The sequence below is a fragment of the Lytechinus variegatus genome, chromosome 1 (genome assembly GCF_018143015.1).
Source record: "Lytechinus variegatus isolate NC3 chromosome 1, Lvar_3.0, whole genome shotgun sequence".
NCBI classification, from domain to species: Eukaryota; Metazoa; Echinodermata; class Echinoidea; order Temnopleuroida; family Toxopneustidae; genus Lytechinus; species Lytechinus variegatus.
The window spans coordinates 66,837,015-66,852,488 of record NC_054740.1 but is presented as its reverse complement, the minus strand read 5'-3'; the positions used below and the strand labels follow the sequence as shown (position 1 = coordinate 66,852,488).

The 15,474-nt window shown below is 34.9% G+C and overlaps 1 protein-coding gene across 1 annotated transcript; it reads right to left on the bottom strand.

Annotated features, from left to right (window-relative positions):
• Positions 1-2,127: 2,127 nt before the first annotated feature.
• On the bottom strand, positions 2,128-15,452 carry LOC121420368 (leucine zipper putative tumor suppressor 2 homolog). Its single transcript, XM_041614975.1, has 12 exons — positions 15,330-15,452; positions 12,146-12,278; positions 11,640-11,738; positions 11,283-11,361; positions 10,399-10,513; positions 9,583-9,767; positions 8,467-8,622; positions 7,676-7,753; positions 6,975-7,058; positions 6,171-6,329; positions 4,955-5,122; positions 2,128-4,281 (listed from the first exon to the last, which is right to left on the bottom strand). The coding sequence occupies exons 1-12, from the start codon at positions 15,382-15,384 to the stop codon at positions 4,078-4,080; spliced, it is 1,515 nt and encodes a 504-aa protein (XP_041470909.1). The 5' UTR covers positions 15,385-15,452; the 3' UTR covers positions 2,128-4,077.
• Between the last annotated feature and the right edge of the window lie 22 nt (positions 15,453-15,474).

Genomic DNA, 15,474 nt, shown 5'->3' with positions numbered 1-15,474 from the left:
TTTGAATTTGGCATCTCTGGTCATCAAGTATCTTGGATTTTGAGAATAACTTGTCTGTAGATTCATAGTCTAGTTCATACCACTGCCAAACAAATCAGTGCTCATGACTGAATGACTCTACTGTTGTGTATATTTTTAATTTGAAAAGAAATCATGTAAAAATTGTATATTTTCAGAGAATAAATATAATTTATCAGATCTATAACTGTTTTCTCTATTTAGAGTTCTTGTGTGCTACATCATGTGGTAAAAATGCTTTATATGAAACTACCATGGGTCAAAATTCAACAACAGGTAATTCATGTCATTATGAAATTGAGAAAAATTCAAATTTTTCATAAATCAATGTTGCCGCATGTAACACACATGCGAGCAAGTACTTTTTTAATGATTTATTACCCATGAAGATTGAATATATTTTGGTTATAAAGCATGTATGAAATCATCGTGTCGATGCAAGAACGCCATGAACACCACACTTTCGCGCATCACATGTGCACAAAAACACCTTTAGCAGCACGCATAAGGGCATTGCATAAATGGGATGCGCGAAAAATGTTTTGCTGAAGGTGTTCTTGCTCGACACGACGATAATTGTCTGACAACAGGAGCAGCGTGTCTGGGGCCCCTCTTACAAAGAGTTGCGATTGATCAGCTCCATCTTATTTTGTATAAAAAACAAAGAGCTTGTCATGCTCTTTCATGCAGAGGCTTTTCTCCTAAAACCTAATATTTGGTGAATATTTATGTTGATATAAATTTTCTCAACGAAAGGCAACTAATCACATTTTCATTTTTGCTGCAAATTGAGGTGAATGGAACTAAACAAAATACATGTATACACTTTCAATTTTCATTTTTATGTTTCACTATAAAAAAATACTTGAAATCAGAATTTTCTTTTATTTAAAAACAACTTACTCAATGTAATGTTTGTGAAGATTTATGTAGATTTTATGGTTTGGGCAAATTTACAATGTTTGTAATATGTAAATCAACAAATGTATGAATGAATAAAAACAAAGTAGACTAATACTGACTGATTGGAAAATTTTATTTTGAAATATATGTTTAGAATATATATTTACATTTACAAATTACAATGTAATACATTTGACAATTTCAAATAACATCTAATAGCTTTTCTTCAGTAAATGAATACAGCAGAAGCTGGAATGCTTTACACACTGAAAATAATATAAATATATATGTGACACTGCAAACATGGGAAATAAACAAATCAGGAATGAATTATACTCGCACCAATGGATTTGGTGTGTACATTAATTTCCATTGAATAAAGGAATGTAAATGGTCTTTGAAATCAACAATCTTTGGAGTAAAATTTCTTTCTAAATACGACATCCACTATCACTGTTGAGTATTATGACCTTGTATCTCAAATTTTAATGAAAATTACTTGATTTATTTGGATCCTCAAAGTAACATAAGCAAGTTACATTCTCTCCAAATGCAGCACTCTATCATCCAAAATGAAGCAACTGGCATGTTAAAGATGGGATTTGTATTCCTTAACTTTTTGCACTTGTATTTCTTTATGCTCTCCTTCATAATGACCTGTAATAGATAATATTTAGTAATGTTGCCAAGCAATTATATTTTACTGTTATATGAATTTATTGTTCACAGGTAACATCAAAATAAATCAGTTATCTACATGCAAAAAAAAATAAAGGTTGAGTCCATAAAAGAACACAATTGGAATTCATGTTTGGTGTTTTCTTCCAATAATGCACAACAAATTAAATCATACTTTTCACACTTGCAAAAGGTAAAGAGACAGCCTCAATATACTTGTTATAGATGTAATGGCAATAGGATTAAAATGACCCAAATAAAAGGAAATTGCAAAAAGAATCACACATAATATAGATATTAATTTTTTACAGAGCATGGTGACATTGTTCTAATACAATATCTATAGAACTGGAAAATGAGTGGAATGATCAACTATTTTGTTGAAAAAGATTAGAAAAATGGATGAGGTACTTGTTTATGATAAGAGGCTACAAAACACACTGCAACATATAAACTTTTATTCTCTCTGTCTCTCTTTCTTTATTCATGAGTGAGAAGATTCAATAAAAATATACATACACACATATCGTTCTGAAACATTTTATTTCCAAGAATACTGTTGTGGGCATTTCATAAAGCTGATTGTGAAGTTACGCACAACTTTAAGAACTACTGGAACATATTTCTTCAGTGGAAAGTCAATTACAGGTGTACATAGTGATTATCATGAAGCACAAGAAAGGGTCACTTGTCATTAATAAAGTCACTTGTAACTTACAAACAGCTTTATAAAACTCAAACCCACCTGGTGTTAATGTCCTAATACGAGATACACTAAATTTTGCCCTATGGAAAAAGAAACTGTGGTGTTTTCTTTAAACCTAATGAAAGTTTTGAAATAATAATTTTAATGTTAAAACAGTGTATGCTTCTTAATACAAAGATTGGATTTCAACGAAAAAAATGGTTACCAGTCGTGTGTAAATGTGGGTACCGTAACTTACAAACACCTTTATAAAAAGACCGAGCATAATGTTAAGAGTAGCCACATACGGCTTAGTTTTGCTGACAATAAAGTTCTAATCCTATTCTAATCACACGCTTTGATTCTAACTTTCTTTCATTTCGCAAAACATTTACAGAATGCACAAAGACAGATTCTAAACAACTTTGCATGTATGCACCGCAAACCTCTAATACTACATGTATATACTCGTAGGTAACAAAAACAAATCTGAACTTTCTTGCAGCTAGAAATCACAAGTACGTGGACCATCAACTTTGAGCCATTCGATGGCTAGTATTGTACAAAAAACGATGATGTAGGCACAAGTAAACAGACTTATGAACTTGATGCACTTGTAATTACATGTGGTTCCTTGGATGCTTGTTCATGCATTCAACTTGATATTCCTAAGTTGTCTTCCATGTTCTGGGGCCGGTTGCTATCAAACCCAACTCCAAAAATTAAACGTAACTTCATTTTCATTTTTCAACCAATGAAATGCGCTTATTAGGGACTTGCGCTTGATTTCTTTAGTCGCATTTCAAACCAGCACTTTTGGTAACGGGCTCCAGAACAGAGTCATGCTGTAGGCATCTTGTCAAAAAAATCCCCCAGAGGAATTATTTCCTCTTTTGCATGAATTCATGATACACCGTAAGTCCAAGATGAAAACACCACAAGATCAAGTATGATCACATGCGCAGCGATGTAACTAAGATACACAGTCCTGTGTGTAATAGACATTTTTGCAGCATTTGGATGGGTTTGCCACTGCACAATGTATTAATAAGTGTGTATTAAATGTGTACATACATAGTAGCGCTAAAAAGCATGACGATTAAGGTAGTAAGTGTAATAGCGTGATTAGGAATGAAAATCGTAGTAATTACAACCTTTTCTGAACAGCTCTGGGAATACTTTGAAAATTAAGGCACACAAGCTTCAGGTAGATATGTCCTGTCCACACAATACAATCATTTAAACAATGAAAACAGCATGAACTAATAACAGCATCATTAATTACATTGACAATCACCAACATTCACTCAAGTTGGGTGAGTTATCTAAGCACTGATGAAAAACCTCTTTTCCTTCTTGGATTCACAGAAAATATTGTTTTAATAGCACCACTCATGGATACTTTTATGAAGTGAAATCTTCCAAACAAAATTCTTCTTTGTTTTTACAATATTACTTGAGGTTGATCAAATCATATCATCTGGATGCACAATTCATCTAGAACTATATCTGTGAGTGCAGATTTCATGGATATGAATCACATCTTGACAGAATAAATTCTTCTTTTGAAACTCACCAAACCTTGTGTTTGAGATCATTTTCTTTTACTAGTGTATTTTGGATATTTCATTGATATCTGTTTCAGACATTTCCCACACCAGAAAAACTGCCTCTGTGCTACTTTTGGTGTGCGGTCACGATATTCATGCAAAGCCGACATCAGTGACTACAGAATTTTCTACCCCCACCCCTTCCCCTTTCCAAAAACTCCTATGGTGTCTGGTACCCATGTTTCATGAATATTCTGGGGTAATGGACCTGGCTGTCATGCTCTGGGAGAGCTTCTTCATGCTTTCAGCCATCTTCTCGAACTCCGACCATTTCTGAGTCTGGATGGTGCTTTCTGCAGCAGACTGCCTAGAGGTCTCGTCCAGCCTGATCTCCAAGGTGTGGATATGACTGTGAAGCCTCATCACCTCGTGCTCCTTCTCTGCAAGCTGATCCAAAATAAATTTTGGGGTAAATGTAAGGATTCGATTGTGTTTGAACAGGATATGAATAAGGTTACGATCAAAAGTTGGTTTACAACTTATTTGTCGCTGGTTTGGGTAAACTTACATCACAGGACACACACCCACACAGACATGTATTAAATTCATTAACAATTTAATTCAATATGAATAAAGCATTATGCTCTTGTAGAGTACACCACCAGTAAAAGCAAAGAGTCTGTAACATGTGTGATATTACACAGAAAAAAATATACAAATCTATCATGATGCACAAGGATCTGAGAAACATATTCACATCAAAGGAACAAAGAGAGGGAGAATGGTACTGTCAATGTTTCCGAGTGTGCAGAGTTATAGCTTGCTCTGAGAATTAGTCATCATATATTGTTTTAACCCTTCTACCTGCACCATTCCTCATCAAAAAAAAATTATAAAGATAAAAATGAAGAAAATTTCATCTAACATTTTAGATATGCTGCTAGCAACATTAGGAGCACCAATTGAGCACGGGATGCGCACCGTGCCTGGAGCTGCCAGGTGCAGTGCACATTCAATGGAAATGGCTTTTGTTTTTTCAATATGCATTACAAATTGAAGAAAAAAGCCCTGAAAAATTAGTCCTAGCTTAAATTTCAAGAGTAATCAAAAGCAATTTTACCTGCTTTTGAAGGTCAGAGACATGATCAACAAGCAGCATCTTATCCCGCCTGAGCTGGGCGTTCTCCTGTTCTACCCCGCCCTGTCTGCCCTCAAGCTCAGCAAGTCGACTCTTAGTGGTGTTATGGGTGAGGGTGTTGTGGGTGTGTCTCTCGTCCTGCTTCGACAGCTGATTGGAAAAATGTCAAAATGAATGAACTCACATGATTCAATTAGTCAAAAACTTTCAAACTATTCTTTCAAGCATATATACATCATTGATTAAATGTTAGCATATTTACAATAATTTAACCTAATATACCTTCTGTATGAAAGAAATCATAAGAAATACTGTGATAAGTTAAGTTGGGTGAAATACAAGCTTTGACAAGCATGTTACATACTTTCAGACTGTAGATTTCACCTTCCTGGATTGATAGATACAGGATCTTGACCCTCTTCTGTTTTCTAAATCTGTAATATGTATATGACCTTTTACTACCCCTTGCCTGTCACCTTTCACACTTTATAGTCTTAGATATGTTTTGTTTCATTCTTGTTCAGCCCTATGGTCCCCTCCTGTTTTCATTTTGTTTTGCCAGTTTTTTTTTTACTACTTTATATGATAAGCTTGTCATGGGGTAATAAGAGGGACAGACCTTGATAGGTCAATGGTCTCCTGCCTACCCCTCACATCTACCTCATGACAGTTTTGCCAGTAAATTGCCAATTCGTCCACTGCTAACTCGTCCATTCGCCACATGGTCTACCTTCATATAGTCTAATGCCATTCCATCCATTAACATTTAGTCTAACAACCATTTGGTCCAATAACCATTTGGTCCAATCATCACTTTGTCTAATCACCAGTTTGTCTATTACCGTTTCTTCTAATAACCAGTTGGTCTAATACCCATTTTCTTTTCATTCATTTTGCCTTGCTTTGTTGTCTTTGTTTGTTTTCTGCTTATCGTCTTGTATATAAGTTATAATATTTTGATAAGTTATTTGTAATTTTTAAGAGATGTGAAATAAATTGAATTGAATTGATACTTATGAGAAAATGCACAACATAATTTACTACCATTCTGTCAAATTGATATTATCTCTATTTCCAATATTACATTATCAAATTTTATATTGTAATTAAGCCCCTCTTTACCAGGCAAATGACTTTGCTTCGGGCACGAAAGTCTGGAACAATGTGATAATAATTCAAAGATCAATCATTGACAAACCTGTTTCATAAGATGTGCAACTCTTTCTCTCTCCTGCTTGAGGGCTTCTCTGGCCTGATCAAGATCAAACTTGAGCTGTTTCTCTTTATCCTTGACGGTGACAAGCTCGGTGATGTGCGTGGAGTGACGCGTGTCGCGAGACTCTCTCAACATCTTTTCCTGTATACGGTAATGACAGCTGGATTTAATACAGCGCTTTTTGCAAGACGATACAAAGTACAACTATAACTACCCAGCCTTTTACTTGAGCCACCACTTTATCAGCAGCGCTCAGTGCATTTAACAAATTAATTCTCCAAGTTTACAGCACAGTGCAAAAATACATACTACATGAACATGAAATCATTGCCATCATAATTGTTGTTGATGTTGTTAATGGTATCATCATTATTATTATAAGATCATCATCATCACTGTCATTAGTATCATTTTTTTACAAAATACCATTTTAAGGTAAATAAGTAAAAATATTGCAACAATAAGAGATTAAAATCCCTTTTTAATATAACATGTACCATGTGTATAACCTACACCTTTCACACAATTTTCTCATTTCCCTCTTTTTCAAGAGTATGAAACAAATTCTTTTCATAAGAAAAGTTCAGTTTTCATCATGATGATCGCATTGATCCTAATAAACATGGTGATTGTATTCATGATCATGAAAATCAGAGACAGATCACCCAATTCGTCCTCATGATGAATTAAAATTCTAGTTATTATTATTATCATTATAAGATTATTACCATCATCATCATTTTTTGTGTGTGTGCAAAATACACTATATTTTGTTATTATACTCACCCTGTCCAGTTGTTTTTGTAGTTCTAATACCTGAGCTCCCATCATAGCATTCTCTTTTACTAGATTGTTCACATCCTCAGACATCTAACATTAACAGTGAAAAATGAAGGTGGAAAAAAAACACAGTAACATTTTGTTTTCTATGTCATAAGTTTAATTTAATCGCAGTCTCCATTGTTCTACATGATTATGTTACTAGTACCCCCCCCCCCCAGTATTGTGATGGGATAGTGAAGAGGGCATTTATCAAATTAAACATTTTGAATATTGTCAACAAAGATAATGGACAAAAAAAAATACACAAGATATAACTGATTCATCTCTCACAAGTCAATATACAACAAAGAGAAATGCATAAAACCACAAACAAATTAATAAGTGTTTGGTTCCGCAAAGTCATAAAATAGTCTTAAAACAAACATAATGAAGCTTTACAACATGCACTCATCGGAGTAAAATCACATGAATGACTTTAACACAAGAGAAAATAATATATAATAGAATCGAAAGAGACAATGGACACTAGACAAGCTGTGATTGGCTGTCAAATTATTTGAATTATAAAACTGCAACAGAAACTGGTGTTGCCAAATGTAGCTGTCGATTGTAATTCCACAGTATTTCACGAAGTGAGTGGTGTTCTGATTTGCTTGCATTAACAAAAAGAAATGGTAACTCATAAAAGAAGAGCAAGGACTTACTTTGCTTTTTAGAAATCGATCTTGCTCTGCTTTCATCTCAGTCTCTTTCAGTTTCCGCTGCAATTGTCTGATCTCCTCCTGTATTAAGGAAATAACAAAATGAAAAGATATTAGTCATATTGGGGGTGTCATACGTAAAATCATGCATTAACAAATAGCTTTATGAAATGTCCCCCCCCCCACGATATGATCAGACAAATTTGTCTTCACAAGTACAGTAAACAAGGTAAAAAAAATTTGGTATCTTCTGCTTCCTATCATTAAAGCAGATACTTAAACCATCGTTTATTTACGTAAACCTGGTGGGTGTTTCATTAAGCTGTTCGTAAGTTAAGAGTGACTTTAAGAACGACTGGTGAACCTTTCTTACTCGCTAAATAATCACCAGAGCACATTTAATGGTGTATATTATTTACCATAAGAAAGGATCACCAATTGTTCTAAATGTTACTCTTAACTTTAATACGAACAGCATCATTTAACAACCCCCAGGGGGTGTTTCACAAAGAGTTAAGTGTGACTCATAGTCATACTTAAATGCTGACGCGTACATGATATGCAACGTGCAATCTTATTGATCAATACACAGTAGGGCGCATCCTCTTTTATACTGAACGCAACTAGACATTTAAGAGCGATTCTAAGTCATACTTACATCTTTGTGAAACACCCGCTAGACTTAAGAATATGGGTCTTGATATTCAGAGTTTGGGTAATGGATGAAAGGGGAGGCAGGGGGGGGGGGAAGAGGAATCATTGAGAATACATTCAAAATCGCCAAGCATTTTTACCCTAAATTCATCGACGGCTTGATCTTGTATGGATGCTGTGCTAGAGTAATATTTGTCCTCCATTTCCTGTAGTTGGGTTTGGGTTTTCAGCAGGTCAGTCCTCTTTTCTTCCAATGCAAGCTGGGTTGCTCTCAAAGTATCAGACTTCTGCTGAACCTGAAAATAAAAATACCCTTGCATAAATTAGACAATAATTTCCATTCACAAAAGGAGAGAACAAGAAGATATCTCTGTATTAAAGTGTAATGACTTGAATTTTCCAAACTTGTATTCATTTTCTGATTGTTCACATACACTTATCAGCACTTGACTGAGGGGCATGTTTTTAAAGAACACAGTGTCAGCTTTCAAATTTTTGTATTGCATCATCAATCCTAATTAATTCATTCTTTTCATATCTCTGTATAATCCAACCCCAAAACAACACAATGTTACTGAAAACCAAACAAAAGTAATAAAAAATATTGTAAACTGTTTACTTCTGCCATTATGACAGTCAGGGGTTAGGGGGCACTTAAAGAGTTTTGACTTTAATACAAGTAGTAATTTAATTCCACTATTATATGAAAATAAAGTAACAAAGGTAACACATGCTATTTAAACCAATGAGACTGCAAATCAAATTTTTAATGCTCAATAGGAACTCAAGCATGACTTTCAGCCAAACCCAACCCTCTGTACATTACTATTTTCATCCAACTCCAGTTCCCTAGTTATTCCCAAATCTAGAGAGGCATGGGGGTACAGGCTTTTGCACACACTGGCTCATTTCTCTGGATTGATCATCCTATGGTTATCTGAAAATAAATTTCTGTTGACCTTATAAACATTACCTGAAGACACGTCTATTCACTGCTTCTTATTCTTAATTGTCATAACTCCTTTTTTTAATTTTTTTATTGCAAAGAGTATATATTTTTTTTTCAGACTTCTTTCTTTCATTATGGCTTGGGCATTTCGCAGTGCGGATTTGGTGCATCATAAGTCATAACTATTATTATGAATATTACTTCATTATCCCTCTGGTTTAACCATAATCATTAGCACTCCTTTCAATATGACCAACATGTTTTGTTCTTAATTCAAGAAATTAATCATAATTCATTTATTCCTCACCTCTGACTCAAGCATCTGAATACGATGTTCTGCGGTAGACAACGATGAGGAACCCTTCTCTAGCTCCCCCCTTGCCATGGATATCTGCTGTTCTCTATCATGTATCTCTCGTTGGATCATCTCGTTCTGTTTCTTCAGCTGTACAACCTCCTCCACCAAGAGTTTCTTTTCACGCTGGTGACTGTCTGTAAAAATTTAATTTCAAGAAAAGACATAAAAATTATAGAATCTCAATTTTAAACTCTCTCCCAAAATTATATCCATATGAAATCTCTTGATATAATTCATGTATGACATCATTGCAAATCTATACATCTATCTATATGGGGACTTTCTTGAGATAATTTGTCTCTGATTCAAGCATCATATGAAAAGGTTTGTTTGGTTTTTTTTTGCTCTTATTAAAACAAACTTATCATCAGGGTGAACTTCCCCTTTCAAGGAGTGAACTACCCATCACTGTTTGGTCTCTCAATGACTGTGTGTTATCAATAGATATATCATTTGAGAAAACTATATGTAATACAGAGAATAGAGTAGCCAATAATTTCTTTATATGTAGAGAAACTAAAATGATTTCGAAAGGAAAAATATATGTGTTTTTACTGGGTATCATAATTTTTGTGCTAGGAATGTATCGAGTCGTGAAGTTGTGTGTTATCATTCAAGCAGTCATATATTACAAGACTACATTGCTGAGAATGTTGTATTATGGGTAATAAACCTGGCCAGATATGAGAAGTTAAGGACTTGAGGTGGGGCTATGAAGGCTGCCAGTTCGTAGGCCCTTCCCGACTAAGGGACCACGCTATTTACCTGATAACATCCTGACCTTGCCATCCAGTCTCTCTTTTTCCGTACTGACCATGTCCAAGTTTGATTCTTTCCTTCTCACTTCCAGGTGTAGACTGTCAACATCGGTCTGAAGCTCCTATGGAAGCAGAAAGTAATAAGAGACGGATTCGTACTTTGCCATTTATTATGCCAATTTATTATAGTAAGAAAAACTATATAGGTCTGTAAAACAAACAATTCCTCTTTGCAGTATCATTAAATCTTCAATAATCCATTACTACCAAAATGAGAATTACATTGCCCAACTGAATTTCAACAACACAGATTTAACAAAAGATGGTTTCGATTGAAAAATTTCTTTATTGTTTGATTGTTGCATGTCAAATCATTTTGTTATACCGTACTTGTCAGTTCATGGGGGTCTTTTTTTATCAATGATTGTATTATCACTTCTTGTATTCTGTATTCATCTGTTGCTTTTTGATTGTCAATAAAATCCCTATGAAGGGGGAAAAAGTGTTAAAAAATAAAAAAATGTATATATTATGCCAAGGCCAGGGTTACAACATGATCCTTAAATTAATAAGTTGCAAAAAATGAAATTGATAAAACTCTTTCCTGCAATGAACATTCTACTAAATACGGAAAGTTTAGGAAATATACATCATTGGCATACATTCCAAGGAACCAAATCCAACTTTTGGGATTAGAACATTATTGCAGATATGTTATGCTGGATGTTTGTCATGGGCTGGACAATCTCAGACATTAATATAATGGCCTTTCTTTGGACAGGTTCTTCATTCACCTCAGGAAGTCAGAGGACAACAAGCAAAAAAAATCATAACAATGAGTTGTTAGTTCCAGTATTCCTTTATTACAAGTTTTTAAACTGAATGACATACCTTGAGTCTATGCAACATCTTGCTAGCTTCTTCTGTCATCCTTGGTTGTAGTTCAGTTGCTTTCTTGGCTTGGTCTCGAGTGCAGAATAGTCAAGGTCAAAGAACATTAGGGTTCACATTTCTTTTCAATTTTCCTCACTGATATAACACATAACCTTATGTCTTACTTATGACACAAAAAGCTCCACATAACATTTTGTGTTGAAATATGGCATGGGAACCAACCTTACTTGATGAATGTCCATTCATTTCTCAATAATGTTTCCAATATTAGCCTATAGATATTTTTGCAAAGTGGTGTGAAATACTTATATTTTTTACATTTACATAAGTTTATCATTTTTTCACAAAGGATATAGAAAATTGGCTTCCAGCTCCAGAAAGTAGATCTGCTGCTGTAGATTTTTGATGTATTCTGCTTCCAGGTTGTCATAGTCTGATCCTTTGGTAGATTTCCTGAGAATGTAGAAATAGATCATTTTAATGATGTTCTCACAAATACTTCTTTTAACGTCTAAGGATGTGTTTAATGGAGGCTACTTTTAATCGACATATATTTTGTAGACCATATCTTAAAACAACTTGCATATTAACAGAGCCTTGGAAAAAATTTTAGTTGCATTTTATTAAACATAGAAAACATCATTACAACATATACTATCAAGAAAAGAAAAATCCATGTTGAAATTATAATCTTTCATACATAGATAATTTGAAATTCTTCTCTTAGTCTTTAAAAATTTGAAATATTATCTACTTAAAAGTAATATGGATTTAAATTCATTTGAACACAGCAAAGAACAGAATTTGAAAGATAGAGAAAAACCACACACTAATTCAAGAAAGAGAACTTGAGGACCTACATCGTTCCGGAACCAGTTCCAAAATTGGCAGCAATGTTGGCCGAGGATCGCTTTGTCAGACTTCCCATGCTTCCACTGCGGCGAAGTGAAGATCGTCCCGTTCCAATGGTTCCTGTACCGGAAAAACTGGGTCCTGTATTTTGAAAGAAAAAAATACATTGTGAAAGTGCTTTGTTGATTAAACATGAAGTAACTGGTAGTGCTTTAGACCTGGGGGGATGGGGTACTCGACCAAAAAAGTAGTAGGTATGTGCCGCGGGCCAGACAAAAAACAGGGGCCTTGGAGCGGGCTTAGTGTAAAAAGGAGGGTCCTCGGAACGGGCTTCAGAACTACAAATGTTTGTGAAAACGGGTCCTTGGAACGGGTTGCCTGCGTGTGAGTGCTTAAATGCATCCCTATGGAACATGCATGCTAGCCCAGGGGCACAGGCGCTGGGTGCGCTAGCGCAGAGGCTTTTTCACCAAAAATGCGGTTTATTGTAGCAGATCAATGCGAATGGAACGGCGTAACGGAAAATATGCGAAGCTTTGGAGCGGATTTCTTTCTTCTTTTGTCTCGATAAAAAGAAAATGCTGCTTTAGAGCGGCTTTCTTTGTTCTTTTTCTCAATAAGACAAAAATGCTATGCCTTTGAACAGAAATTTGAGTGTGAAAATGGGGGTCCCCTCCGCGGCACATACCTACTATGCATTATATACTGATATTGATATTGGCCTTGTCAATGTCAGTGGATGATCAAAACATGCACAGTTCTAATTGAAATTCTAATTGAAAATAATCTCGTGCTTTCCTCATCTTTTATTGATCAATTCCCTATACCAACCTTGTTTTAAGCACTGAAATCCCCCCCCCCCCAAAAAAAAAGTTGTAGGATGGGGGGTCGGGTGCCCGGACAGTTTATCTTTTTGAAGCCTTCTTTTTTGTCTTTGGATTTACACTAAAAATATGAAGTCAATACTTGTAATCATCTTCTATTTTGTTCTTTATAATATTTCCTAACATTTTGTACCAAAAATTGATGAAAGTTTGCTTGTAATTTTTTCAAAATGACTTTCTAAAATTGATCGTCCGGACACACCCTGTCCGGACACACAAGAACTGGGATATGAAAAGTGTCTTGTGGTGATGTGCTGGCATACGAGAATAAAATTGACTTTCACTGTGTCACTGTCATTGTCAGTGTCAATTAAGAGTATAAATTGAATTTAAATATCGTAAATTGTGCATTGCATTCTAAGCTCTCTTCCAGCTCAAAATCTACTGAAATTAATATTGGTATTTTTCAACAGGACAGCGTGTACCAGGGTGACCAGACGTCCCATATTTCCGGGGATTGTCCCGTATTTTGCTCCTTTGTCCCGGCATCCCGAAAAACCGTTCCCGTGACACCAATTTGTCTCGTATTTCAGAATATTGAACAAAATGTAGTTAATACATTTAAAAGTGACAAATTTTCATTAAATAACCAACAGATGACGAAGCAGAGACAGCAATAAAATTGATAACTGAGTAAACTTTTGCAAGTTATGCGGTGATTTTTTTGCTAATCTCACATGATAAACAGTTTTTCCACCAAAATAATCACAAAATCGGCGAGAAATTCTTATAATTATATTATGGATTCTCAGATTAATGATTTGGAGATGTAATTGGAGGAACAAGTTATTGACTTTTAATAGATCTAGTTGTATCAGCTTTCGTTTTGAGTCTAAGTGTGTAAGATGACGCGATGTTTCATCTAATTTTTAAGTTTGACAATATGTTTCACTTTGAAATTTTATTCATTTTTAAAACATTTTACTTTAAAAAAAATTAAAATACCTTAAAAAAAAACACCAAATAAGATTAAGATTTTTGTTAGATGTTTGGATTTTGGGGGTTTGCTAGAAGTTTGAACTTTTTTCCTCTTTCTTTCTTTTCTACCCTATCCTTCCTGCTTGGCCTTTTTGTTTCATCTATCTTTATTTCCTATCTTTCATTCCTGAACATTTTTTTCTCTCTCTCATTTCTTTCCTTCCTTCTCTTATACTTTTCTTCTTTATCAAATTCCTATTTCCTTCATTCTTTCTTTCCTTAAAATTTCCTTGGCTTCCTTCTCTCTTCCTTTCCTGTTTTTTTATCTTTCTCTCCTTCCATTATTTTCTCTTCTTTTTTTGTTCTCTCCTCAGTTCATTCTTCCCTCCCTCTCTTCCTTTCTTTATTTTATTATTTCCTTCTAATTCTTTTCCCTTATTCTTTCTTTCTCTTCCTTCCTTCATTCCTCCCTCCCTTCCCATTCTTCTTCTTTCTTTCAAGAATGAAAGTAACATATTTCTTTCCTTCATTCTTTCCTCCTTTTTTTTCTTACCTTTTTTCCTTTAATCCTCTCCTTTATTTTGTCTTTCACACATTAATTTATTCCCTTCCTTTCTTTTTCTTTCTTTCTAACTCTATATTCATTTCAAAGAATGATGGAAACCTTTTTTTACCTCTTTTATTCTTTATTTCATCCTTCTTTTATTCTAAATTTCTGTTTTTTTTTTCTTCTCTCCTTCATTATTTCGTTCACCCTCCCTTCCAATTCTTTATATTTTTTTTGTCACAAGTCTAACACTGTGTGTGGGCTTCATCTTTGTTTGTTGATTGTCCTGTATTCCATTTTATGAAATCTGGTCACCCTGGCGTGTAGATCTGGGACTTTTCCTAGCTTGTTACTGACTATGCACACGTCCACACAACTGACTAGACATCTAAGTATGATAACGTGCCCCAAGTCTATGCAGTGCCCCTTCTCTGTGCATATACTAATCTAATCTCAATTTCTGCATGATTCTAATAAAAAAGATAACTTAGAATAATTATAAACTTTACACTAACAGTACAGTAACACCAGCAATATTTTGACAGATTAAGAAACACTCAAAACAAAATGGTGGAAAAACATTTGTTTTCAGGCATTTCATGTGACGGCCTCAAAATGCACCCTGCCCTTTCTCATCCAAATCCCCAAATCGTGTGTGAAGTGAATGGGTGCTGACTCAACCTAGGCCTAGCCCGCCGAGCGCCCATCCCAGCCCGCGGGCCCGGCTCAACTTAGGGTCGGGAGTCTCTAGCTCTGACTGAGCTCAACAGTTGTTGCAATAATCTGGCACAAAATTATATTCGATGCCACATAAATACGCTCACAAATTTCAGAATATAATACCTTTTGAAGACCTTGTCGGACTTTTGAATCTAGCCATACTTGAAATGGACGTCATCTTTGTAGAGATTCGCAGATATTTTAGGTCTGCAAAAATGTAGCTTTAGTTTGGCTTTGCTTTGCCTCTGGCTGCGCTGGAAAGCGTTAC

Bases quoted from the DNA above. Each gene is read 5' to 3' on its own strand.
- LOC121420368 (XM_041614975.1), bottom strand. From the start codon at position 15,384: ATGACGTCCATTTCAAGTATGGCTAGATTCAAAAGTCCGACAAGGTCT. The intron at 12,279-15,329 runs GTATTATATTCT...TTCAAAATACAG, and splicing joins TCCGACAAGGTCTTCAAAAG to GACCCAGTTTTTCCGGTACA. The intron at 7,754-8,466 runs GTAAAAATGCTT...TCCTTAATACAG, and splicing joins AAGCCGTCGATGAATTTAGG to GAGGAGATCAGACAATTGCA.